This window comes from Enhydra lutris, unplaced genomic scaffold (genome assembly GCF_002288905.1).
Source record: "Enhydra lutris kenyoni isolate GAN:26980312 unplaced genomic scaffold, ASM228890v2 scaffoldscaffold48, whole genome shotgun sequence".
NCBI lineage: Eukaryota > Metazoa > Chordata > Mammalia > Carnivora > Mustelidae > Enhydra > Enhydra lutris.
The window spans coordinates 10,517,593-10,545,253 of NW_019154132.1; the positions used below are offsets into that span (position 1 = coordinate 10,517,593).

At 45.0% G+C, this 27,661-nt stretch overlaps 2 protein-coding genes across 2 annotated transcripts in view; both read left to right on the forward strand.

Annotated features, from left to right (window-relative positions):
- Positions 1-379: 379 nt before the first annotated feature.
- On the forward strand, positions 380-24,771 carry LOC111156685 (N-acetyllactosaminide beta-1,6-N-acetylglucosaminyl-transferase-like). The gene is made up of 3 exons (XM_022517713.1): positions 380-1,295; positions 1,501-1,643; positions 24,118-24,771. The coding sequence occupies exons 1-3, from the start codon at positions 380-382 to the stop codon at positions 24,769-24,771; spliced, it is 1,713 nt and encodes a 570-aa protein (XP_022373421.1).
- The window catches only part of LOC111156720 (N-acetyllactosaminide beta-1,6-N-acetylglucosaminyl-transferase-like), a 49,485-nt gene continuing 46,526 nt past the window's right edge, over positions 24,703-27,661 (forward strand). The window contains exon 1 of the mRNA XM_022517763.1: positions 24,703-25,838. Within this exon, the coding sequence (XP_022373471.1) occupies positions 24,914-25,838 (925 nt within the window). The 5' untranslated portion in view covers positions 24,703-24,913. The remainder of the gene's footprint in view (positions 25,839-27,661) is intronic.

Sequence of the window (27,661 nt, forward strand, 5' to 3'; positions counted from 1 at the left end):
GAAACACGTGGGAACGGAAAGAAAAGATATTTGAGAAGCTAAATCTGAGGCGGAAAGGAGTTGCCGGAGTTTTGGGGGTGAGCAGATGCAGGGGGGAGGCAGAGGAGGGGAAAAGGCTGGGCTTTGGGAACCTGCTGCTGGGCTTTAGACAAAGGCGGTTTGAGAAGCAGAGAACGAGGCGGGACCAGTTGCTAATATCAGCACGGGGACGGAGCCAGCCAGCTGGACTCCCAGCATGAAACGGACTCAATTCCCAGCGTCTCCTTTGGGCTGGGAATGACTGGAGTATGTACCAAACTAAGAACTCAGAGGAAAAAGTAAGTTTGGGGAAGGACTTCCAGATTCTGCCCATCTTTGCAATCTTGCTCCCCTGTGAGGCATGCCTCCGATGCGTTACCTCTTTATAGTTTCTGTTTCTTGCGTGATCATTTTTATTGTGTTCTACGTGTTCAGTTTTGGGGGAGAGCAAAGCTTCCAGAGGCCAAATAATTCAGATGCTTTGATCCTGACTCAGGTTTGCACATCCTTCATCAAAGGCAAAACGCCCTTCCTGTGGAGAAACAAACTGATAATGTACGAGATGTCTTCTTGCAAGGACTACCTGATCCAAAGCCACTATATCACGGCCCCTTTATCCAAGGAAGAAGCTGAATTTCCTTTGGCATATATGATGGTCATCCATCACCATTTCAATACCTTTGCAAGGCTCTTCAGAGCTATTTACATGCCCCAAAATGTCTACTGCGTTCACGTGGATGAAAAGGCGACCATTGAATTCAAAGAGTCAGTAGAGCAATTACTGAGCTGCTTCCCAAATGCTTTCCTGGCCTCCAAGATGGAGCCGGTTGTCTATGGGGGGATCTCCAGGCTCCAGGCTGACCTGAACTGCCTCAAAGACCTCGCGGAGTCCAAGGTGCCCTGGAAGTACGCCATCAACACGTGTGGGCAAGACTTCCCCCTGAAGACCAACAAGGAGATCGTTCGGTATCTGAAAGACTTTAAAGGGAAAAACATCACCCCGGGGGTGCTGCCCCCAGCTCACGCCATTGGACGGACGAAGTTCGTCCACCGGGAGCACCTGGGCAAAGAACTTTCCTATGTGATCAGAACCACAGCGCTCAAGCCCCCTCCTCCCCATAACCTCACCATTTACTTTGGCTCTGCCTATGTCGCTCTGTCAAGAGAGTTCACCAACTTTGTCCTCCGTGACCCGCGGGCTCTTGACTTGCTCCACTGGTCCAAAGACACTTTCAGCCCCGATGAGCATTTCTGGGTGACGCTGAATCGGATCCCAGGTATGTGTGTTTCCATGTTTCACGTGCCGGCAACGTGCTGTACTTAGAAAGGCTTCTCAAGAGCCGGCTCCTTTTTTGTGCACGTAGAAGATGAAAAGTGAAATCCATAGCTCTCCCTCTAATCTTTCCCATGTGCAGAACCATGGCCTAGCATGGCCCATAAGACCTTTCCGGGCTATGTCGTGTGCTTTTGTGTTCATTTTAGTAAACCTTTACCGCGATAGGCATTCCTGTTCTCAGTCCGCCGTGGTGTTCTTGCTTTCCTCCAGATTTGTCAGACTCATTCTTAACCTGGGGTCTTTGCCTCAGCCATTCTCCTTCCTACTCCCAGACCTGCACAGGCTCCTGGTCAGCCAGATGTCACAGCTCCCAGAGGCTGAGCTGACCACCCCATCCTGTTCTTCTTTCAAAGGAATTTGGAATAATCTTTTTTTTTTTTTAATTTGGAATGATCATATTTACTTATTTGTATCATTAGCTCCATGATGCTGGGGTCATTTTCTCTCTTGTTAACTGCAGCATCGTCAATGCTTAGAACACACAGTAAATGGTCAATAAATTTGATAAATGATTGCGTGATGAAATGAATGAATGAATGAATGACCCAGCATAAGGCTTCACACCATAGTTGCCTCCCTTAGACCCAGTGAGTTGAGCAGTATTTGGACTCATGCATAGACTATATCACATGTGTAGAGTTTTTTTGTTTTGTTTTGTTTTTTAACATTTTACTTCAGATAAATAATGAGATTCTAGGAGCAGCTCCTTCTTCTCTCATCAAAACATTTCTACCTTTACTAATGGACCAGATCAATTATTTTTAAAAACTACATAAACCACGATAGGATTTCTTCTGAAGGAAATCGCATGCTTTGGACTCAATGAAAAATACAAAATGGATCTCTGATGAACTCAACAGCATTATTATAGCAAGAGAAAAGCAATCATTGTTCTGGTTTTGGGGGACTGCCAACTTGGAAACACTGGTAGGTGCTCTCAGGCTGCAGGGCAGGGCCTGCTGGGCGATAAACATGCCAGCATTCTCTGGAAAATACCGTGTTTGGTCTCCGAATCCCAGGGCAACTGGCCTGGTGAATAAGGTTTGCTCTTGTACTGGGAGCTTGGGCTCTCCTGACCTCCCTCTCAGTCTGGCCCCCATCTTTTCATCTCTTGTCTGCTGATCAATCATTGGCATATAATTTGGGAGCATTAGATATGTCGTGGCTGATTTTCACAAATAAATATGTAGCCCCTTTCTCTTCTCACTATTTCCTTTTGATTTATAAAAAGTTGGTACTACATATGGGGTTCCCTACATATGGTTTGAGATGAGGGCATTTCATTAGCTTAACAAAAGCCAGAATCATAACTTTTTTAAAAGAAGAAAAACATGCATTTGGGCTGGTGTTAAATGTCCGTGATTACTGTGGCAGGTGTACAATCAGTCTTCTCAATGTCAAATCAATAGAAGAAAACCAAGGGAAAAAAGAATCTTTCACACACCCCCCCTTTTTTTTCTTCTTTCCTTTAGTCCCTTTCTCCTTCTCCTTTCCAGCCATAGTCAAATAGACAAGATGGGAGACCAAGATGGTTATGCAGATAAGCCCAGGAGAGGAAACCATTTTTGCTATAGGTCTGTGGTGTGGTACGCTCGCTGGCTTCTGCCCTCTTGGAGTGACTGTATCACTCCATGTAAATCACATAACCTCTTGGAACCTCAAATCTCCCCAACTACCAAATGAGGGCCCAGATAAGAAGACCCCCTTTGGTTCTACCTGTGCCTTTCCTCGCAGAAAACACAATGCCCAGCACCCCATAAACACCCGGCACGTGGCTGTGAGGAATTTGTAGGAAGGTAGAAGTGCTGGTGAGTCTGGATTCTCGGTTGCCCATTAGCCTTGGCGAATGCACTGTGTTTCCTTTGGAGGCAAGAGCTCCACCACGAGCATCCTTCAGGGAGAAAGTCAAGCATAGCCCAGGATCAGTAATTCTTCAGGTCTAATTCTGCAAGGGACGCGTTTCAGGATAACATGACATCTCCTGTGGCTTTGCCTCCTTCCTTTCTTAGATGCTGGATGGCATCCTGGTTCAGGGAGAAAGCAGAAGGATATCCTGCTTGTAGGTGGGGTCTTCCTGAATTACAAGTTATTTAAAAAAAAAAAAACAAATCACCAAATACTCTGGCCAATGTTGGATGTCTCCATCTTCAAAGGCAATGTAAAATCCAGTCACACAGTCAAGTAACTCCCAGGTTTTAAGCGTGAGCATTCCTTGTGACTTAAGCTTTAGTGTGTGAATCTGGTTCTTTGTTACCAGACAACTTGCAATGATAGCAGCTCTTTCTGTTTTTAATGTCACGTGCAAAGAGGAACGATCCTTAAGCAAGTACAATTTTGACATCAATTTTGCAAAATGTGCAAGTACAGATAGTGTTGTTCCTTTCCTCCCTCAGAAGTTCCTTCCTTTCTTCCCCCTATCATCCTAAATTAAAGTGATTGTTAGAAAGACCGTGCAAGGGTGCCCCAGTTTCCCCAAATCACCCATCAAAGTAACAGGACCAAAAAAATGACTAGTTCCCTCTAATGAGGTGACATCAGAAAACCAAGTGAAAATCGTTTGAAGTTGGTGAGATTCAATGGAAAATATGTTCACAGAGGTAGCCCCAAATTACATAGCTTCATGGTTTTTTTTTTTTTTCCATGTTCTCTTTCTACTGAGAAAATGATTTCTATCTTGGTTTTCAACACTTCAGCTTTTCCATTCTGCATTAGAATTAGATATGGTATCAAAACAGGCCAGAAAGAGTCCCTTGTGGAAAGAGGCCCCAGTTTCGAATCCTTCAGGGGGAGGCCCAGCAGAGGGGCTTTCATTCCACTCTGTGCGGCTCCTTTACAGAGAGACTGTCTAGACCTCTGCCTTCTGGCCACATTCCCAAAGGAAACCCTCCAGGAGCACAGATTTCAACACTTCTCTGACCAACACTACAAAACACTAGGTTCTGGTCATTCTTATAGCACTGTCTTTGGCCTACCTGCCCCACGGTGGAAAGCCAGAGGTCATTTAGATTTTTGCTTTAAATCTAGTGAAATTGATTAGGATCTGCAGAAACAGCTATTGTGCTTGTTTTTTTGCAAGTCCATTCCTGTGGCTGAATTGTCTTCTTTTTTTTTTTTTTTTAAGATTTTATTTATTTATCTGATAGAGATCACAGGTAGGCAGAGGCAGGCAGAGAGACAGGGGGAAGCAGGCTCCCCACCGAGCAGAGAGCCCGATGAGGGGCTTGATGCCAGGACCCCGAGACCAGACCACGACCCGAGCTGAAGGCAAAGGCCCAACCCGCTAAGCGACCCAGGCGCCCCCGAATTGTCTTCTGATCCTGCTTCAGGAGCGGTCCATCTCCAATGGAAAGGCAAAGCTGTTACTTTTTTTTCCCCCAGCTACTTTTTTTTTTTTACACCCCCCCCACCACTGTGTAAGTTTGTTCTTTTGAATTTTTGCTCTTGCATTACTCTGACCTTTCTCATGCCATGAGGTTTTTCTTCCAAGAATGTTTTCACTTGCCTCTCTTCCTTTTTTCCATTTTGTATACATTTTTTTTCTCAGAGCCCCTTCTTCAAATAAATTATCTCAACCTCAGAAGTGACCGCATGATCACATTTCTGCATTTTTCAAATCTAAAAATAGCGTGGTTTCCTACTTCGATTTATTTTGCTTCTTTAACTTCGAGTTGTATTTAAATATGCACATTCTTTGGGAGTGTGCTCGGACTCCTGAAGTGGCAAATGGTAGAAACACAACTCAGAGTTGCTGAAACAGAAACCAGAACCCACTGGGTCACAGAATTAAGATGCTCAAAGGGCTTCAAATAAAGCTGGATTGAGAGTGGAAACATATATTCGGGACTCCTTGCCAGATGGTCTCTGGAGGTAAAAAAACTTTTCGTGTTTGCCCAGAGCTAAAGGGAGGTCCTAGGTATGGGACTCTCAGTGCTACCATCAGGAAAGTCCCGGTGAACTGGGACGAGCTGGTGACCTTGTCTCTTTTTCTCTCTCTCTGTGTTGGCGCCATTCAGACAGGTCCTCCCCACAGGGCGTCAGAGATGGCCTGAAGAATCTCCAGGTACACGGTTCTGACAGCTGGCCGCCTTAGGGGACAAGAAGATCTTTTTGCTGAGAGTCCCAGAAACAGTGTAAGGGAGTCCTCAGATTGGTCCTGCTTGGTTCAAATCCCTGTGCCTAACCAAACTGGGACGGAGGTGGGGGGTGGGGGGCGGTGAAGAATGTTGACAGCCTTTCTTGGGTCTCTTTCCCAAGGGGCAGGCTATGGTGGAAGGTGGTTCCTTAGGGTGACACTGGTCAGACCACAGCAAAATGGCTCCTTGTCCTAAGGGCAAAGTGTTTATGAGCATCTCCACCTGGTACTGGAAGGACAAGACTTAGCCGAGATATAAAACTTGAAGCCCTTGAGCAATTGTAATTAGGAGAATATGAATTAAGTTACTTTTGTGGGAGTGGCATGAGCTCAATAAGCATATCTCTTCTGCCTCATAAAAGCATATTTTTTTAAGATTTTATTTTGGGGCTCAGACATGGGGCTTGAACCCACAACCCCAAGATCAAGAGTCACATGCTCGAGGCGCCTGGGTGGCTCAGTCGGTTAAGTGTCTGCCTTCAGCTCAGGTCATGACCTCGGGCTCCTGGGATCAAGTCATACATGCCCCCCCACCCTTGCTCAGCAGGGGGTCTGCTTCTCCCTCTGCCCCTCCCCACCCTGGTTGTGCTCTCCCCCCCAAAAAATAAATAAATAAAATCTTTAAAAAATAATAAAAGGGTCACATGCTCAACTGACTTGAGCCAGCCAGGTACCTCCCATAAAAACGTTTTTAATAATGTTCCTTTGTTATGTTGAGAGAGTACTTATTTTGCAAAAGTACTTATGCATGATTTTTAATCCTTATAAGACCCCTATAAAAGGACTACCATTCCCATTTTGCAGATGAGAAACGTGAAGACTAAAATATGTGACTTGTCCAAAGACAAATATTTCCTATACCTAGCAAGAAGTAAGAATAAAAAGAAGGAGAAGTAGACTTGTGTTATGTATTTAGATTAAATTGTACCTACTTTGATGAATTCTTCCCTTAATTATTGCAAAACCTGCAAGTGGTCCGAAGATGGCTTGTAGGTCTTGTTAAGTCTGTGGGATGGTTAGATGGCTGGACCCTCTGGACCTTAAGAGTGTTCTCTCTTGTTACTTATGTCATCTGGATAGTTAGCCCATTTTCCCGGCTTTTTCGTGCAAGTGGGATGCACAGGAAAAATGAGGGGACTATTTATTGAACATCACCTTATCTTAGTTTAATCTTCTCAAGAATCTTGTCTCGTCAGCCCTTAAGCCCACATTTTACCAACAAGAAGATGGAATCAGAAGGGTTGAGTAAGGCACCTTGGGAGCAAGTAGAAGGCACAGCAAAAGAGGGAGTGGTTACAATGAGAACCTCAAATCCTGCCCACTCAGACCTCAGCCCACACCTTCTCACCTTGCTGTGCCCTTGAATCCCATACTGTCCTCTCTTAGCTCCACCCCAAGGGCTGGATTCCCCTTCTCTGGGCAGTTCTCACTGTCCCATCCCTGTGGATCTGGTTTTCCCTGGAGCTTCTTCCAAGACATACAGGGACCCAGGTCGGAATCCTAGCTCCCCCACCTCCAGCCACGTGGCCTGACATTTATAAAAAGGCATCAGCTTTGAGTAGTAGAGCAAAGGTATTGAAAGCATGCAACCTGTAGCCAAACGGCCCGGATCTGAATCCCTGCTTTGCCAGTTACAAGCTGTGTGACCTCGGACAGGCTACTGAATTTGGGGGCCTCAGTTTCCCCATCTATAAAATGGGGAAAGTATATGAGGCTTAAATGAACTGGACTATTCCAGTGAACCCAGCACCTATTTTAAGTGTTAATTTTTTATTATTGTTATTATGTCTTCATCTATAAAATTTATATTCACTTAATAAATATTTGTTGATCACCTAGATGCTATGCTGGGTATTAGGATATTGTAGCGAATGAGACAGAGAAGACCCCTAGCCTCGTGGAGTATGTGTTCTATTCGTGGAACATAGACAAGAATAAGCAGACAGATAAGATCATTACAGATTTATAGCGAGTGCTATGAAGGAAAGACAAGCTGATCCAGAAAGGGAACTGCTTAAAATGGGGCGGGGCAGGGAAGCCTTCCTGGGGAAAGGAGTCCATGAGCTGCTTCTCCTAAATGAGAACGAGCCAGCCATGCCCTTGGGAAAAAGGTGCCAGGCAGAGCAGCCCGGGCTTGCAAAGGTCCTGGGGGGAGCAGGAGATCTGGGTGTGAGCCAGAAAAGCAGCCACATGAGTGACGGTGAGGGCTAGAGTTGGCATGAGATGGGCCAGGCCCTCGTGTGACGGCCACGGGGATGACACGACCTGGCACCACCTTCCTAGGGTTACTGGCAGAAAAAGTGAGACGATGAGTACAAGTTCTTGGCATCGCGCTGGATACAGACTAAACAGTCAGTAAATGGAATCTGGCTGTCTGCCTCCTCTCCGCCTCTGGGGCTGCCATCTGTGTCCCCTCGACTCTCTCCTACAACAATCTCGTTTCTTTCTAACTACAACTGACCCATGAACGACACAGGTTTGAACCGTGGGGGCCCACTGATGCATGGACTTTTTACAATCCAGTGCTGTAAACATCTTTTCTCTTCCTTACGATTTTCTTAATGACATTTTCTTTTGTCCGGGTGACTTTAGTGTTGGGATAGAGGGTATGATACATCTCAGATGCAAGATATGTGTTGACTGGTTGCCATCGGTAAGGCTTCCAGTCAACAGTAGGCTATAAGGAGTTAAGTTTTGGGAGAGTCTAAAGTTATATGTGGATTTTCTCCTGCACGAGGTGTGAGTACCCTTAACCCCTGCATTGTTCAGGGGCCAACTGTATTTTCCCTGACTCCGTTTTCCACCTGCTCCAACCTATTCTCCATAGTGACAGGATGACCTTTATAAAAATTGATCATGCAATCATCTCTCTCCCTTGACGACCTTCAGCAGATCCCCATTACCTCCAACATAACATCCCATCCCTTCACTGGGCACAGGGCACTCTTAGCCTTTCTGGCACCTTCTCTTTCTATGTACCCCATCCCATGGGGTATAGTCCAGCTCTACGAGATGACTTGTGAGTCCCAAATGTGCCATTCCTACTCTATTGCAAAACCTGCAAGTGGTCCGAAGATGGAACTTAGCTCATTGTAGGTCTTGTTAAGTCTGTGGGATGGTTAGATGGCTGGACCCTCTGGACCTTAAGAGTGTTCTCTCTTGTTACTTATGTCATCTGGATAGTTAGCCCATATTCCTGGAATTTAGGCTTTTTCGTGCAAGTGGGATACACAGGAACTGTATTTTCCAGGATGTATATTTCCAGGATGCTCTGGACTTTTCCTCCCTCTCCCTCATTTGACTGACATGTGCTTTTCTTTTAAGATTCAGCTTACAGTCACTCTAAAAAGACTTTTGTGATTCTCACTCCCATGGACTCGCTCCTCCTGTACCATACTGTACTATTAATAGCCTTGGAATGCCGTGTTTGTGTTCCCGGTGGTCTTCTAGACTGAGCTTCAAAGGTAGAACCTGCACCTGCTAATTTTGTTTTTGTTTTGTTTTGTTTTTTAATACCTAGTGCAACCCCTTGTACATGAGCAGCACTCAATACAATGGAGTTTCAACTTCTGTTCATTTAACTTGCACAAACTCACACCTATATGCATGCATGTGTGTGTAAATTTAAATGATTTTGCCCATTCCATCCCGCCCTCCGTTCCACCCAGTTTGTCTGGGTTTAGAGTGAGCTTAAGCTGGATTCTGCTTATTCCCATGATGGTCTTGGTTCCCATGACTCCCGAGTGTTAAAGATACCATGTGTATCTCATAAGAGAGCTCCTCAGATCCAGCCAACTTCCTCATCTGGTGCTTGTTAGAAGAAACCGCAATCTGCACTGAGATCGAAGGGAAAATCGGTCATGTTGGAATCACGGAGACTCCCTGTCATCTTAATGTGGCACATTCCCAAGGGATTTCTCCAGAGGAATTTTGACTGTATGTTGTTTCCCCTTTATATACTGACTTTGCAACCTACACTCCCTGTAGGATGCATATCTTTCTCTCAGTGTGTCTTGAGTTTATTGACTGGCCAATAATCAGGAAACTCAGAACAGGAATTCAGATTGTTTTAGGGCTAATCTAGTGTACTCTCTCCCCGCTAGAGTGAATGTATAGAATCATTCTTCTCTGGAAGTCGTTTTTAGGGGCACCTGGGTGGCTCAGTCAGTTAGCGTCTGCCTTCAGCTCAGGTCATGATCCCAGGGTGCTAGGATGGAGTCAAGTGTCAGGCTCCCTGCTCAGTGGGGAGTCTGCTTCTCCTGCTCCCTCTCTCCTTCCCCCTGCTTCTCCCACCATGCTCTCTCTCTCTCTCTCTCTCAAATAAATAAAATAAGTAAATAATAAGTCATTTTTACTTAGAAAGGCAATAGGGTAAGAGCCACAAAGAGATAATTATCAAAGACTAAAGCCGGTAGTCTTTGAACAATACTTTGTCATGGAAATTTTTTTCTTGAGGACTATCTAGTTTTATTTATTGATTTATTTTTAATTACATATTACAAATCTATTGATTTGTTTTTAATTACAGTTACAAATTACATATTTGAGGAGGTACATTATCTTTTTAAGTTTTATTTAAATTCTAGTGGGTTAGCCTACAGAGTTACGTTAGTTTCAGGTGTACAATATAGTGATTCAACACTTCCATACACCACCCGGTTCTCATCACAAGTACCCTCCTTAATCCCCTTCCCTTGTTTCATCCATCCCCCCGCCAACTTCCCTCTGGTAACCATCTGTTTGTTCTCTAGAGTTAAGAGTCTGTTTTTTGGTTTTGCCTCTCTCTCTCTCTCTCTCTCTGTCTGTCTTTTTCCCCGTTGCTCATTTGTTTTGTTTCTTAAATTCTACCTATGAGAGAAATCATATGGTATTTGTCTTCCTCTGACTTACTCTCCTAACATAATACTCTCTAACTCCATCCATGCCATTGCAAATGGCAAGATTTTATTCTTTTTATGGCTGACTAATATTCCATCATATATAGATATTACATCTTCTCTGTCCATGCATCAGTCAGTGGACATTTGGGCTATTTCCATGATTTGGCTCTTGTAGATTATGCTGCTATAAATATCAGGGTGCATGTACCCCCACTGAAATAGTATTTTTGTATTCTTTGGGTAAATACCTAGCAGTGCAATTGCTGGGTCAGAGGGTAGTTCTATTTTTAATGTTTTCAGCTATGGTTCGAACATTATGTCAAGGCTGTCATGTTGCCAAATGGGTTAAAGGGCATTGCTTTTAGAATCCATCTGTGAAAAACTTGTATTTAGAAGGATAGGTTTGTTCTTGTCTTACTCCTGGTTATTGACTATTGAGTTGAGAGTTGGTTAATGGTTGATTTTAGAGTCACTCTTCTCAGAGAAATTCAGAATTAGGGAAATTGGAATTTTCAGTAAGCATCCCCCTGGAGTCTTGCTTTTTTGGCTCTTAATGTTCTCTTTCCCTTGGTGATTCTAATTTATGTCTACAGCTCATCACTGCTTGGGTACTGATGAGTCATTACCCTGCTTCATGTTCCCCAGGTCCTTTCATACACTTCTCCCTATCTCTTGGATATCTCTTCCTGAGGCTCCCACTGACATGCTCCGCCTTCCACCTCCCTACTCCCCACAGACCCACTTCTCAGAATCTCTGTGACTACCACCACTTTTCTCTCCAGTTAGCCAATGGCTGCCTGCCCCCTATCTAATCAGCACATTCTGTACATTCTGTCTGGGATGGTTTCTAGTGAGTTATCAACCTCCTTGTTCCCATCACTACCGCTATAACTCCAGCCCATCGTACCACTCTAACAGATTGTTAAACCCGCCCAAGTGCACTCTCCAGCCCAGGTCTCTCTCTTCAGACCATTCTAACACTCTTGACATATTTTTCTAATGAAGGCATGCCTCTAAGAATAAGTTCTCAATCCCAAATGCTTTAAGGAGTTCCGAGAGCTTATTGAATTACTCTGTATAAACATCTCAACATGGCATGTTGGGTATCAGCGTATTCCTAGTAAATATCACTTCATTATCACAATACCACCTCACTCTCAGTCCCCACGGCTGCTTTCCCAGAAAAAAACACTGTGCCTTCTGTTCCTGCCTTTGGCACTTTTCTTATTCAGGTCATTCTCTCTACATGGGTCATTCTCCTCCATCTCTCACGTTTAAATAATGGTTTTAATATGTCCGTATCCAATGACTTGTCATTTAGGAAGCCTTCCCTGACTTTTTTTTCAACTATACACTTTGTAAACCTTTGTCGTAACTCTTTTATGTCATTCTATAATCTTCTCTGCATTATAATTATGAATGTGAATCTCATATTACTCTGACTGAACTGTATAATCTCTCTTGGGGTCTTTTATATTTTGGGCAGCCAGACATAGTGAGCATCCAGTGGGATAAGAATAGTTACTGGGAAAAAAAAAAAAAAGAATAGTTACTGAATTGGGGCCCCTGGGTGGCTCAGTCGGTTAAGCGACTGCCTTTAGCTCAAGTCATGATCCCAGGGTCCTGGGATCGAGCCCCACATGGGGCTCCCTGCTCAGTGGGGAGCCTTCTTCTCCCTCTCCCTCTGCTCCTCTACCTGCTTGTGTTCTCTCACTTTCTCTGTCAAATAAATAAAATCTTAAAAAAAAAGAATAGTTACTGAATTGATTTAAATGGAAATTTTTTTTTATTCAAGTATAATTAATATCCAGTGTCATATTAGTTTCATGTGTACAATATAATGATTTAACAATTCTGTCCAGGGGCACTTGGGTGGCTCAGTGGGTTAAGCCTCTGCCTTCTGCTCAGGTCATGATCTCAGTGTCCTGGGATCGAGACCCGCATCGGGCTCTCTGCTCAGTGGGGAGCCTGCTTCCTCCTCTCTCTCTGTCTGCCTCTCTACTTGTGATCTCTGTCAAATAAATAAATAAAATCTTTAAACAAATAAACAAACAAAAACAATTCTATCCATTGCTCAGTGCTCATCAAGATAAGTGTACTCTTAATCCCCTTTATCTAATAACACTCCCCACCAAACATTCCCAGTTTGTTCTCTGTATTTAAGAGTCTGAGTTTTTATTTGTCTCTTTTTTCTTTGTATTTTTTTTTCTTAAATTCCACTTGTGGGTGAAAGCCTATGGTATCTGTGTTTCTCTGGCTGACTTATTTCCCTTAGCATTATACCCTGAAGGTCCACCCATACTGTCACAAATGGCAAGATTTCATTCATTCAGTTGGCTGAGAATATCCCATTGTGTATATATACTACATCTTTATCCACTCATCTATAGATAGACACTTGGGTTACATCTGTATGTTGGTTATTGTAAATAATGCTGGAATAAACATAAGGGTGCATTTGTCTTTTTGAATTACTGTTTTTGTTTTCTTTGAGTAAATACCCAGTGTGGAATTACTGGATCATATGATAATTCTATTTTTAATTTTTTCGAGGAACCTCCATGCTGTTTTCCACAGTGGCTGCACCAGCTTGCATTCCCACCAACAGTGCACGAGGGTTCCCTTTCTCCACAGCCTTGCCAACACTTGTTATTTCTTGTGTTTTTTATTTTAGCCATAATGATGGGTGTGAGGTGATATCTATCCCATTGTGGTTTTGATTTGTATTTCCCTGATGATGAGTGATGTTAGGCATCTTCTCATGTGTCTGTTGTTCATCTGTATTTTTTCTTTGGATAAATGTCTGTTCATTTTCTCTGCCCATTTTTAAATTGGATTGGGGTTTTTTTGGTGTTCAGTTTACATGTTCTTTGTATACTTTGGATATTAACCCTTAACAGATCATTTGCAAGTATCTTCTCCCACTCAGTAGGCTGTCTTTTGCTGCTTTCCTGTGCTGTGCCAGATTATTTTGGTGTAGTCCCATTTGATCAAGTTTGCTTGCTTCCCTTGTTGGAGGAGACGTAGTTAGAGAAAAAAAAATGTTTCTACAGTTGATGTCAAAGAAATTACTCTATATGTTTTATTCTAGGAATTTTACCATTTCAGGTCTCACATTTAGGTCGATAATACATTTTGAGTTTATTTTTGTATCTGGTGTAAGAAAGCCAGTTTCTTTCTTTTGCGTGCAGCTATCCAGTATTCCTCACTGCTTGTTGAAGAGACTGCCTTTTCCCCCATTGTATATTATTGCCTTCTTAGCCATGGATTAATTGACCATATAAGTGTGGGCTTATTTCTGGGCTCTCTATTCTGTTCCATTGACCTATGTGTCTGTTTTGTGCCAGAACCATACCGTGTTGTTTACTACAGCTTTGTAGTATATCTTAAAATCCAGGATTGTGATACCTCCAATATTGTTCTTCCTAAATGGAAATAATTTTTAATACACCGCTCATCCCTGCCACTCAGTCAGCTGCAAATCATCATTGCCTCACCCTCCACCCCCATCATCATCACACACACACACACACAGACACACACACACACACACCCTAGATTCCTTTGTTGCATTCTGAGAGATCAACTTAAGATAGCATTTTCTAGCCATGTTCAGCCTCTCTGGGACATTTCCTGAAGTCCTTTCTGCTCCCGGTCAACAGCAATGGGACTGTTCTCTCTCCTTCAGTTTTTCCAAAGCATCTTGCTCACCTTGGGAATGCTTTGAAATCCCAAGCTTATTTTGGGAACAGCATGGGCTCAAGCCAGACTGTGCTTCAGTCGGAGCTAGCTCTACCAGCTCTGAGTTTACCAAACTGGTGCCTTATTCTGCACCAAAGAAGTAAAAAGAACAACCCAACAGTAGAGGCCCCTGCCTTAAAGACCAGATCTGGGCTTTCATAAAGCTGCTTAAAAAAAAAAAAAAAAAAAAAAAGATTTATTTATTTGAGAGAGAGAGAGAGAGAGCACACAGTGGGGAGGAGCAGAGAAAGTCTTAAGCAGACTCCTGGCTAAATGTGGAGCCCAATGCAGGGCTCAATCCCTAGACCCTGAGATCAAAACCTGAGCCAAAACCATGAGTTGAACATTCAGTCGACTGTGCCACCCATGCACCCCATAAGGCCGCTTCTTTAATGGAAAAAACTCATCAGTTGGTCAAGGAAGTGATCTTGCTAAGACTTTGGGTGATTGTTTTTCCCTCTGAGACTCAGAGTAGACTATTTGCAATCTTAGAAAGTTACATCCAAAACAGTAAATGTATTAGTTACTTTCCTAACTTAACTATTTCTTGATGTGATTTCTCAATGCCTGAACTACATACAAGCTGTCTTTCTCTCATCCTCTGACCTGCAGAGTATATGACATTCTTTCTCGAGATGCTTTTGGACAAAGCCATGAGTAGCAGGTTTTCCCCCAGAATATATTTATCCCGTATCTATATCAGTGCCATGTTTTCAGAGAACAGATGGATGATATTCATTCCCCCATAATCTTTCTTTTCAGCCAGATTTGAAAGATAAGAACATAATTGTGAACATTTTGCAGAATAAAGCTGCCATTTTTTATATAGATTTATTTATTTATTTAAGAGAGAGCACATGTGTGTGCATGTGCAGGGGAGGGGCAGGAGGGAGGGAAAGAGAGAATCTCTACCAGACTCCTCACTGAGCATGGAGCCCAATGCAGGGCTTGATCCCACCATCCCAAGATCATGACCTGAGCCAAAACAAAGAGTTGGACACTTGATGGACTGAGCCACACAGGCACCCCAAAACTGCCTTTTTTTTTAATTAAGTAAGCTAAAGATACTCAGATCATCCCAATGCAGTTAGCTTCCTGCCATCATAAATCCCCTCTTCTAGACACTTCCTTTTCCCTCCACCCACTTCCTTAGCCCAATCCTCACAGGATTCCTTCTTCATGAAAATCTCTAATTCTGTCTTCAAGTAAGAGCTCCTTGGGGGTCTGCAAAAGGAAGGCCCTCCTGCCCGGGTCTCCAATGCTCTCCCACATCCCACCTGAAAACTGCCTAGCTTAGACCCTGAAGTCCTGGTTAGGTCTCTGGTGGCCTCCTGGAGGGGCTGCACACCCCCATCTGGTTTCCTCCTCTCCCAGGACTTTGGTCTGTCTGAGCTAACTGCCCTCCACCCACCTCCAAGACTTCTTGATTATATCACGGGTCAGTTATCCTACCACATTTTGGACTTTCCCCCGACACTTACTGAATCTAAACAAAATTTCCCAGTGCAGTTTTCCTGTAAAAACAGCCTCCTCTTTATTCTGGGCAGAATTTAGAATAATCACAGCATTTAGAGCCGAAGGAAGCCTGAGGGAGCTTCTACTTCCAGTCCTAAGGTTGTACAAATTTGGAAATTGAGAGTCAGAGAGCTCAAACGGCTGGCTGACTCTGCTGCTCTGCAAATAAGTGAACATTTTCTGGCTTTATTGCCCATTTATTGCAAACGTTAAAATAAGTGTTTCCATTCTTAAGACCCCCCCCCCATTTTTCTGTTAGTCTCATCGTAACAGAAAGAAGACCTCTCAAGTCATATGGAATGTGGAGGGGGGCAGGATTTCGGAATCTGTTAACACTATAATAACAGTTATTTTCCTTTTGGGTTTTCCCTTCATTATGTAGGTTGTTATTAAGACATTCTTATATCCACTGGGGAACATCTGTGTAGACAGAACAATTTATGTGTGTTCTTTTTGGTTAACTGTGAAGCTGTCCCACAAACACTAATCGTTTTGTCCCCATTCCTCAGTGTTTCGGGATATGTTGGGAAGGGTTATGTAGTTTTTATGGATTACAGTTTGGAGATTTTTGATGGTCTGCGTGCTCTCCTACACAGATCAATGGCTTAAACATTTCTTTCCCTTCCATGCTAATCAGTTATTTTTTTAAAGGGTTTATTAATTTGAGGGACAGGGCACATGCAAGCTCACAAGGAGGGGGAGGGGCAGAGGGAAAGAATCTCCAGCAGACTCTCCACTGAAGGGAGGAGCCCAATGCAGGACTCAATCTCACGACCCTGAAATCATGACCCGAGCTGAAATCAAGAGTCAGATGTGTCACCAACTGAGCCACCCAGGTGCCCCTGGTATTTTTTCTTTAACCTTTCTTTTTTTCTTTCTTTCCTCCCCCCACCCCCACCTTTGGGGAGAGAGAGAAAGAAAGAAAGAGAGAGAGGAGGGGCAGAGGGGAAGAGAATCTTCATCAGGCTCCATGCCCCGCACAGGGCAGGGGGGGGGGGGGGGGGGGGGGGGGGGGGCTTGATCTCACAACCCTGAGATTAAGACCCAAGCTGAAATCAAAAGTCAGACCCTTAACAGACTGGACCACCCAGATGCCCCACAGACTGATCAGTTACTGAATACTCTTCAAATATCTCTCAGCTGTGAGTGGGCAGGACTGCTGTTGTCTGGGGTCACCAGTTCATCCTGGTGTGCCCAGGACTTCCCCAGTTTTAGCTCTGAAAATCCCACATCCCCAGAAATCCCTCCATCCTGGGCAAACTGGGACAGATGGTTGCCCTAAGCATTGCCCCAACACATTCCTGCTCACTTCCCAAAGCCCAGGTGGGTCATCTCAGGGTCAAGAATGAGCACCCTAGATATTCACGTTACATAGAACAACACTGATCAATAAACTGGAAACAAGTTACAATCAAACCACTCAGTAAGGCAGGTTCCATCATACTGAAGACTCGTTGAAGGGTAGTCATTGAAACTCACTACCGGTCACGAGGGCCCTAACCAAAGCAGACTGGGACCAAGCCTACTCTATTTATAACAATTTTTCCATTGTTTTTGAGGAGAAAAGATAAACCTTAAGGAAATCATTTAAAAGGATAAATCGGTACACATAAAATCGGAATCCGAACCCGCTTTAACCAGTGGGAGAATCAAATGCAAAGATCTTTGAAGAAATGCAAACACAGGACATATCTTGGAGACAAATTTGTTCCAGCATTTTAATGTCTAGCAAAGAAGAAGTGTCTGCTTTTGGGGATGAATCCAAGCCCTCTGCCCTAATAAACTGTCTAAACTCAAGTTAATGACAGGTTCTGTGGGAAAGAAGCTAGTAGGACAGTGGATTGAATAAACTAAACAAGAGTCAAGAATTTAATAGGACTATTAAAAGTAGAAGTTGGAGGGGGCCACTGCCTATCTCTATTTTAAGACTGTTTTGTTTCCACTTATTTGAAAATGTTCAACAGATAAGGAATATCTTCAAGATAGAGTTCTGTGGCAGCTGCTGAAAGATAAAATACTGTCTCTTGATGGAAATACCATCCCCTTGCAATGTCAGTTGCACGTTCAAAACTGTGGAGGTGGAGCAGTTGAGAGGTGGTTGGTGTCAGAAGGGTGGCGGAAGACTGTTCCAGATCTGGACAGACCTTGGACATGCAAGTTCTCATCATGAATCTTCAATCTTTTCTTCTCAAAGGAGACCTTGCACAGAAAGACAGTCACCTATTCTGTTCCTTGAAATTTAACAGAATATAACCGAAGATAAAAATTTCTGTTTCTGTTCTGTATTTGGCTTTCACTTTTGTTTGTTTGGGCAATTAGAATTAAATCTGGGCAATTCACCCCAGAAGGGAAAGAACTTTGCTTTCCGAAGAATACTACTTCTAGGAAAGTAGGAAAAGGCTTGTGACCCCAGAAGAATGTGGTGGTGTTGTGTGGCATAGTGGGAGAAGATGCAGAAGAAGTCTTTTTAGCCAGATTTACTTTCCACCACTTGGATAAAAAAGGACTACTCCTTTTTTAAGAATTGGGAAACTAAGACAAAGTGATCTCAAGAGACCTTTACAGGGTCACATAGTAAGCAACAGAGCCTTGGTTGTTGTTGTTTTTTTTTTTTTTAAGATTTATTTGTGTATTTTAGAGAGAGAGAGAGCACAAGTGGAAGGGGCAGAGGGAAAGGGAGAGAGAATCACAAGCACACGCCACACTGAGTGTGGTGCCAGATGTGCGGCTCGATCTCACGACGCTGAGAGCAGGATGTGAGCTAAGCCAAGAGTTGTTGCTTAATGGACCGGGCCATGCAGGTGCCACCCCCTCTCAAACCCTGCTCCAGAGCCTCAGTCTTCCCCACCATGCTGTGTGTTTGTCTCCATCATAACCTTTCTGTGGGATGCCCCAGCAGGCTGGCACTCTGAGAGGTAACCACTTGGATGTGGTTTGGAAAAACAGGCTAAAGAGGCTGCAGTTGGGAATGAAGGGTCGCTGCCCCACCCTGAGTCAGGGGAACAGGGCAGAAGAGACCAATGCCACCCATGATAACAGTGGCCTTGAGGGTTCCTGCCTGTCTTCGGGTTCTTTTAGGTGGCAGAATGACCCCTCAAGCACAGCTGTTCTGCTTCACTAAACGTACCTGGGAGGCAGACGGGACTGGTAGTTTCCTAGGTGAGACAAGTTTGCCAACAGAGAGACGACTTAGATGTGTTGAGTCATTCTTACGTGCATTCTTATTCTTATGTTGAGTCATTCAATGTGCATTGTTCTAAGCTCTTTTTATGTCCCAACCTGTTTAAAACTCTTTAGAACCTGGGGCACCTCGAAGGCTCAGTCAGTTAAGCCTCTGCCTTTGGCTCAGGTCATGATCCCAAGGTCCTGGGATGGAGCCGGGCATCAGGCTCCCCGCCGAGCTGGGAGCCTGCTCCTCCTACCCCCTCTGCTGCTCTGCCTGCTTGTGCACATGAACTCTCTCTCTCTGTCAAATAAATAAATAAAATCTTAAAATAGATAAATAGATAAGTCTGTCTAGAACCCTATGGGGTCAGTCTTTTCTTAGCATCTCCATTTTCTAGAAGAAAGAGGGATACTGAGGCATGTAATCCAGTGCCCCGCGCTCTAACCCAGATGGTGTCTGTAATCAGTTTCATGCAAGTAAAAGGATGACCAACATCACTGTTTGCCCTCATTTCACGTTGCTTTATCTGCAAAGATACAGAAATTCTAGGTGATTGCAAAGACTCCAGTAATGCAAAATGTGGGCCTTGGAGGATCCCAACTGCAATCTAGAAGAGAGATCAGCAAACTACCTACAGCCCCTGGGCTAAATCTGGCCCATTTCTCTACCATTCACAAACTAAGAGTGACTTTACATTTTTAAATGATTGGGAAAAAAATCGAAAGAAGACGACTTGGTGACATGGAAATTATATGAACTTCAGTTATCAGTGTCCATAGATGAAAATTTAGTAAGACACAGGCCCAGGCATTTGGGTGGCTCAGTGGCTTAAAACCTCTGCCTTTGGCTCAGGTCATGATCTTAGGATCCTGGGATTGAACCCCACATCGGGATCTCTGCTCAGCGGGGAGCCTGCTTCCCCTGCTCTCTCCACCTGCCTCTCTGCCTACTTGTGATCTCTCTCTCTATCAAATAATTAAAAATAAAATCTTAAAAGAAAAAAAAAATACACAGGCTGGTATTGTTATGGCTGTTGTCATGCTGGGGAAGCAGCACTCAGTGGTTGCATCAGAGACCGAAAGTCCCACATGCCTAAAATATTTACTATGTGGAGCTTTATAGAAAAAATGCTGATGCCTAATATAGGATAGTGTGGTCAGCACAATTGTCTAATACTTTCAGAGAAACATTTTTGTCATAATGGGAGTTTTATTAAATAACCAAAAGCCTCCCACTTTGTACAGGAAATGGTTAATTAAAAAAAGATTCTGAGGGCGCCTGGGTGGCTCAGTGGGTTAAAGCCTCTGCCTTCAGCTCAGGTCATGATCCCAGGACTGGGATCCACCCCCACATCAGGCTCTCTGCTCCATGGGGAGCCTGCTTCCTCCTCTCTCTCTCTGCTTGCCTCTCTGCCTACTTGCGATCTCTGTCAAGTAAATAAATAAAATCTTAAAAAAAGAAAAGGACTCTGAATAAACATTTCACAAGTGACTTTTTATTTTTTAAAGATATTATTTATTTATTTGAGAGAGAGAGAGAGGGAGCTCAAGCAGAGGGAGACAGAGTGAGAGGGAGAAGCAGACCCCCACTGAGCAAGGAGCCCGACATGGGACTCGATTCCAGAACCCTGTGATCATGTCCTGAGCTGAAGGCAGACGCTTAACCCACTGAGCCACCCAGGCACCCCCAATAGATGACTTTTTAAATAGCATCTGAAGCATGTATGCATAAGACAAATACATTCATATTCCTGTTATGTTATTCCTAAATGTTACACTCTGCTTGTTTTCAAGGTCTGGTTGGCCCAATGTTTGCAGTGATCTTTATGGTTGTCAAGCCCTTTCAGTGACATGAACTTAGTTGATAATTTACAAATGCTGGAGGTCCTGATCTACAGTAGTAAAATGGTCACTGAGCTGTATGAATGCCAGCCATCCTTCCGTTGAATGATCGTGCACTGCTCTGCTCCCGTAGTTTTTCTGGAACCTTCCACTTCATCCTCTGTCCATCACTTCTTGCTGACAACAGGGTGTCCCAGTCCCCCAGGGCTACATCCCTCTTTTAATCCGTGACCTCTTATCTGTTCAGTTCTGAGTCTGATTGTTACGATTGTGTCGTGGAAACTAAGAGTCCACAGGCTAAGTCTCAAGAGAGTTTCAAAGTACATGACCTTCAATGCTTAAAGCAAAGATGATACACTGGCATCCTTAGGGCCAAATGCAGTCTCTAGGGGTGCAAAAGCATGCATACACTTGTGTCTTACAAATGTGTTAGTGACTCGGTAACATTTAAAGGGTTTGGGATTTTATATATATATATATATATAAAACTCAGCTTTCTCACTTCTCTTAAAATATCTGAGGAGCTGGCATCCTGGCCCTGTGACCAGCATGGCATTAATAGCCGGTGCTGAGAGGGAGCTGATTTCTTTAAGTGGGACCCAGGCTCTTCCCTGTGGTCGCCACTCTCCCTCTATGTCCATGACCCCTTGGCCTAGTGTTCACTGCCACTCGTGAACTTACCAGCCCGGTCTTTCCCTTCCTCCACCAGCTTCACTTCCTTCTTACATTTGCCATCCTCAACACGTTCCAGTGTGTGAGTCCAGTCTACAGCCTTGTGGTCGTTGTTCTGGTTGCTGGGAGATCTTGTTCATTTTCTGAGTCTCCCGTGCAGCCCAGGTGTTTCAGGTTGCCAGACTGACAGCAACTGGTGTACCCTTGGCAGAGATGAGGGGATCCATCAGAAAGCATCGCCTTGATTCAGTAGCAAAAGTTAAGCTAGGTGGAGTGATCTGAGGTCAAGGAGAACTATGAGCACTTAGAAAGGAGTCCGGCCGGATTCCTCCCCTGCCCCTGTAACCACCGCACCAGCATTTGCTGTTACCTCTCAGGGCCCAGCTGGAGTGGACACAGAGCTCCTAGAATGTTCATGAGAACTACAGGACTGTAAGCGGGGGAAAGTTCCCACCATGTTCCAAGAAAGCCCCAGAGAGCCCCACCTTTTGCTCTCACATTGAGCTAAGTTGATGGTGTGTGGCAAGCGGCTGTCCAGTGCTGTCCCCTTGTTGGTGATGTTAAAGATGATCCCGGGACCGAGAGAGGCAGGGATTGGGATACCGAATGTCCACGTGATGACAGTTTTCAGTATGTGAAGCCAGCTAGAATGAACAGAGCAGAAATAACGTACTGGTTGGAAGTTACTAGCTCAGCCCACCCAGCGATCTGCTAGAAGAAAATGCCTGTTCAGTTGCCACAGATACCAAGCAAAACAAACCTACCCGCTGGGCTAAGCGCTTAGCAGGCATCCCATTTTCATGTCTGGTTGTTCATCTAAGCAACTGTAAGTAAGGCAGGACAGACCACAGAAGGGTTTCTGGGGGTACTGGTGTTTTGAACTGTAAATCACCTTGCACCACTCCCCCCCCCCCCATTTGCAATCTGCTTTGACTAAATCCTGATTAAAGATTGGTTGAGTTTGTTTTGGGTGGGCATTCCAGCAGCGATCCCACTTGTAGGGCCAAGGCTCGGGGCAAAAAGAGGGAAGAACCCACAGAACCTGTGAGGAGAGAGAGCCCTGTGCCTCCCCTCTCTCCCCTTTGGCACTTCCCCTCCTGCTCTCCACAAGTCTGGCCAAGGATGTATTTTGCAGAAAAGGGTGTAGTTCTAACTAGAATGAGGGGGAAGTGAGGGCATCCAAATGGACCATTCCATTCTTCCCTTCCTCAAGCAGTAGTTCTGCTTTTTGTCTGGGCCAAAGGGGGCTAGGGATGGGGAAGGAAAAGAGTGGGAATAAAATCAACCCGGTGGAAAGCCTTAATAGGATAAATGTACCTCTTTTCCGTTACTAAGAACAGAAGTCAAAATATCAGGTCATTCACCTGGTGAGAAATGTTGGCTATTTTTCAAAAAAGAAGTGACAACAGTAACTGGTAATGCGTATTGAACACACGGATTGTCCACCCAAACCCTAAACAGAAGTCATCTCGGTTATAGTTCTTCACAACCGCGTGAAACGGGAACCGCTGTGATTTTTTTTTCCATCTCACAGATGAAGAACCCGGAGCTAAGAGAGGCTAAGTAACTTTACCCTGGTCTCGCAGCTGGTCACTGACCAGCAGGGGTTAGAAGCCAAATAGACTGGCTTCAGCATCTGGACAAGGGAGCTGCAGAGTGAAGGTTTCTGGCTTCTGTCCAGCTGAATGACCTTGGGAAAAAATATTCTTCTTGGCTCCCATTTCCTCATCTGTAAAATAAAGGGTCATGTTAGATGATCTTTGAGTCTGTTTCCAAATCGATATCCATCATCTCCAGGCCAAGCTGTTGTCATTCATTAGCTCCGTGGATTAGAGTAATCCACTTTTACTCCACTTTTACGTGAAAGTGAAAGGCGGGGCTCTCTGGGGCTTTCTGAGAACATGGTGGAAACTTATCCCCCCTTACAGTCCTGTAGTTCTCATGAACATTCTAGGAGCTCTGTGTCCACCCCAGCTGGGCCCTGAGAGGTAACCGCGAATGCTGGTGCGGTGGTTACAGGGGCAGGGGAGGAATCCTGGCCGGACTCCTTTTCAAGTGCTCATGGAGTAAGAGGGGTGTGGGATAGGAAGGGGGCAGGGAGAGTGCTGCATTATACCCCCTTTCGGAACAGAGGCACCTGCTCCAACAGCCACCTGGTGCCCAGACAGTTAGGATGGCTAGGTGACTGCGGGCTGAGAGGGGACCAGGCCACTTTTAGCTACCTGTGGCTGCCACCATTGATTTTCTTTTGTAGCTGCTTGAGTTGCTTACCCCAGGAGTGTCCTTACCACCCTCCTATGTCTCCAGCACCCTTCACATTTGCTAAGTGCTCCAGCCACCCTCACAGGTGAGCTATGACAAGCCCTCTGTAATGTGACCAGACCTGCTGGGCTTCCCTTCCTGCCTCCCCTGAATTACACTGACTGGTACTTCCAGGAATTTTGCAGCAACCCCGAAGCCTTTGTTCGTTCTTCAGAGTGAGGAAGTGGGAGAAGAGGGGGCTGGGTGGGAAGGAGATTTCTTTGATTTGTATGAAATGACCTCAGATCTGAAGATGTCAGACTTTTTGAAAGACCACTGGCGAGTGACTCCACACACTGGCAAGAGTTCACGTTATCTGAAGCTCTGTGTGAAAGGGGACAACTTTCTGGGGACAATGACTATCACCTTTCCCTTTGGCAGTGCAAACTGAAAGGTGTGTTTATTTCATTTATGTCAGCCACACTGACCCTTTAACGTTACAAGTCGCTGCTAGGTTCCTTCTGCCCTCATCCCATACTCCAAGAGTGTAATTCTTTTTTCCCCTCTTCCCATAGCCTACACACACGTATATGCTACGTAACACGATCAGACTGTCTGATTTAACCCAGGAACACCCACCTGGCCACAGACTCTTGTCGCCGTTGACAGTTTTCCGCTTACGCCTAGTACAAGTGCATTTTTTCTTACCTGTGTCTGTGTGCCCAGAGGTAGAAATAACACTGAAATGCAAAAGAGGGAAGACGAATAAAGCCGAGGGGGCAGAAGTCCTAAATGTTATGCTTTTGCAAGGGCTGCTAGCAGGTTGCCGGGGCGAAGCAGAAAAAGTAGAAGCTCTTCACTCGAAAAGGCGAAGAGAGAGCCGAAAAGGCGAGGAGAGAGCCGGCGAAGAGCAGGGAGGTCGGAGCGGAGCACAGGGTTTGGAAGGTGGGCGGGGCGAAGCGAGGGAAAATCAGCCGCCGTGGAAAGTCCATTCCGGAACGCAATTTGCTATATCCGCCACTTGCATTTCGCATGCAAATGAGGAGGGTTTCCCAGAGGCGGGGCTGGGCGGCGAGCGCCGGGCCGAGCTGAGCGCGGCGCTGAGAGCGGCTGGGGATTCAGCACCTCCGGGTCGGAAGAGCCGAGCGCACTCCGGCAGCATCTCCTCCCGCCGGCGCTGCCGCCGGAGGATGGACGCCGCGCTGGGGCAGACAGTGCATCAGGACTGAAGGACTCCAGCCCTCGGGAGAAGCCTGTCGGAATTCAAGACCGGGAAGAGCGATCGGTCCAACCTTTCCCCACTCGCGGTTTCGGGGACTGGTCATTTCTCAGTCCCTGGAGAGCGCGTCCTTCCCCAGGGAAGTGAAAATAATGAACTTTTGGAGGTACTGCCTTTTTGCTTTCACGGTCTTCAGTGCGCTTCTATTTGTGATACTTTATAACAGCCAGTTACACCTGCCGGCGAGGTTCGGGTCGCTGAATGGCTCTAGTCACAAGTACTTCGGACTTAATGCCTGTGGTTACGCCTTAGAAGATAAGGCTTTTTTTTTGTGGGGGAGGACCTTGCCCTCACCTTTGGGGAGCGTCCCGTGCAAGGACTACCTGACCCAGAATCACTACATCACCAGCCCCTTGTCGGAAGAGGAAGCTGCTTTCCCATTGGCTTATGTCATGGTCATCCATAAGGACTTTGATACTTTCCAGAGGCTCTTCCGAGCTGTTTACATGCCCCAGAATGTCTACTGCGTTCATGTGGATGAAAAGGCCACCGTTGAATTCAAGAAGTCAGTAGAGCAGTTGCTGAGCTGCTTCCCAAATGCTTTCCTGGCCTCCAAGATGGAGCCGGTTGTCTATGGGGGGATCTCCAGGCTCCAGGCTGACCTGAACTGCCTCAAAGACCTCGCGGAGTCCGAGGTGCCCTGGAAGTACGCCATCAACACGTGTGGGCAAGACTTCCCCCTGAAGACCAACAAGGAGATCGTTCGGTATCTGAAAGGCTTTAAAGGGAAAAACATCACCCCGGGGGTGTTGCCCCCAGCTCACGCCATTGGACGGACTAAGTTTGTGCACCAGGAGCACATAGGCAAATACGGCTCTTTTGTGAAAAATACTAATATTTTGAAAAGCTCACCTCCGCATCAGCTGACCATCTACTTTGGCACTGCCTATGTGGCCCTGACCAGAGAGTTTGTCAACTTTGTCTTCCACGACAAAAGGGCCATTGATCTTCTACACTGGTCGAAAGATACTTACAGCCCCGATGAACATTTCTGGGTGACACTTAATAGGATTCCAGGTATGTGCCGATGTCCATTCCAATTTTTTTGTATTCATAGACTGAGTTCACTAATATCCAGCACTTCTAGAGAACAGACTCGTTGGAGATTATTTGGAAAAAAAACAAAACAAAACAAAACAAAACACACAAAACAAAAACCAGAACTTTTAATGCTTAGAAAACTATTAGTCTGGTTGCTTTTTTTTTTTTTTAATATTTTATTTATTTATTTGACAGAGACAGCGAGAGAGGGAACACAAGCAGGGGAGTGGGAGAGGGAGAAGCAGGCTCCCCGCTGAGCAGGGAGCCCAATGAGGGGCTGGATCCCAGGACTCTGGGATCATGACCTGAGCTGAAGGCAGACACTTAATGACTGAGCCACCCAGGCGCCTCAGTCTGGTTGTTTTTAGTGACCAGCTTAGTGCCAACTCTGTTGTCTTGTAACTGTGTGCAGTATAGTGATCTAAGAAGCATTAGAAGCTGCAGGAACTCTGGCAAAGCTGTCTTTGATCGTGTATCCTGTAGCTTAGTCTTTGTGTGTGTGTGTGTGTGTGTGTGTGTGTGTGTTTTAAATTGAGGCATAATTGACATATACTAGCTCAGTCTCGTGAATGGATGCTTTTCATCGTCCTTGATAAGCACAGCTACAGTGTGTTGAAATCGATTTTTAATAAGAATCCTAGAATTTATGACTTGAAATAGGTATGTTCCTTTCAGACCGTGTCACACAGTATCCCATTCATCCTCAAAGTCATTGCTCAAAGCCGCTCGGGCTGTTTTTGGAAACTGTGAATCTTCTTTGGAAGTTGATAAATTAGCTCTTCAGTTAAATGTCTCTAACCTAAGACCTGACCAAGGACCCAGGTGTCATCCGACTTGGTTCAACAAGAGCCGTCTGATGTTTTGTTGTCAAGGAGAATGGGTAAAATGAACACAGAGGGGATCAACAGTGGGAATTGGTCCAAAGTTAATTCTCAATTTCGAAGTCACAGATTATTGGAAATTCCACTTTGCAGTCTCTTGATTTCGTAGACTGCGAAGTCTTTTCCATTGTTTATGATCACTTGGAAAGGGGTCTGAGGTCTGCCAGGCCACTGAAGGCAGAAAACAGCACCAGCTTTCCTCTTTTATTCGGGACCGAGTTTCTTCTCAAAATTCTGTTTTCTGAGAACACCTGTGTGACCTGTAGCACCTGTTCCTGGTGATGTCCCAAGAAACCAGTTTCCATTGTTGTGACAGCAGGGCTGTGGCTGTCAGCCCTGTGTGAACAAGACCATAATGCCTGCTATATATGTGAAAAAACTCCCTGCTTCTACACGGAGTCTTGGTATCATGGACACATCTGAGAGCGGTTTGAAGCTACCTTCGTAGTTGAAAGTAGATTCAGAGCAGTGACTCTTTTCTTAATGACCCAGCATTCCTTAGAGCCACATTGGAGTGCTGGTCACAAAAGTCTACTCAGGGCAGAACGAGGACAGGCAAGGTGACTGGGGACAGAGACCTTTGCTATCCCGTGGGCTACAAAATTGTCAGATCACAAAGAGTTGTAGGAGCGATAGTAAACCAACACTTTACCAGAGTGTAGTGAGTGTTTATTCTTGCTGTTTACAAAGTTTAAACACATGGCAGTATGCTGTTGCTGGCATCTCTAATACTGTTTTGGTTGATGGAGTTTGCTCCAGATGTGTGTTCTACATCATTTCTTTCAATTATAAGAAAGAATCACTGTTATCCTCATGCACAGAGGAAGAAAAAGAAGCTTAGAGAGATCAAAGTAACATGCTCCTCTTCACACATCATGTCCAAGCAAAGCCGGGGTCTAATCCTGGATCCGTATGACC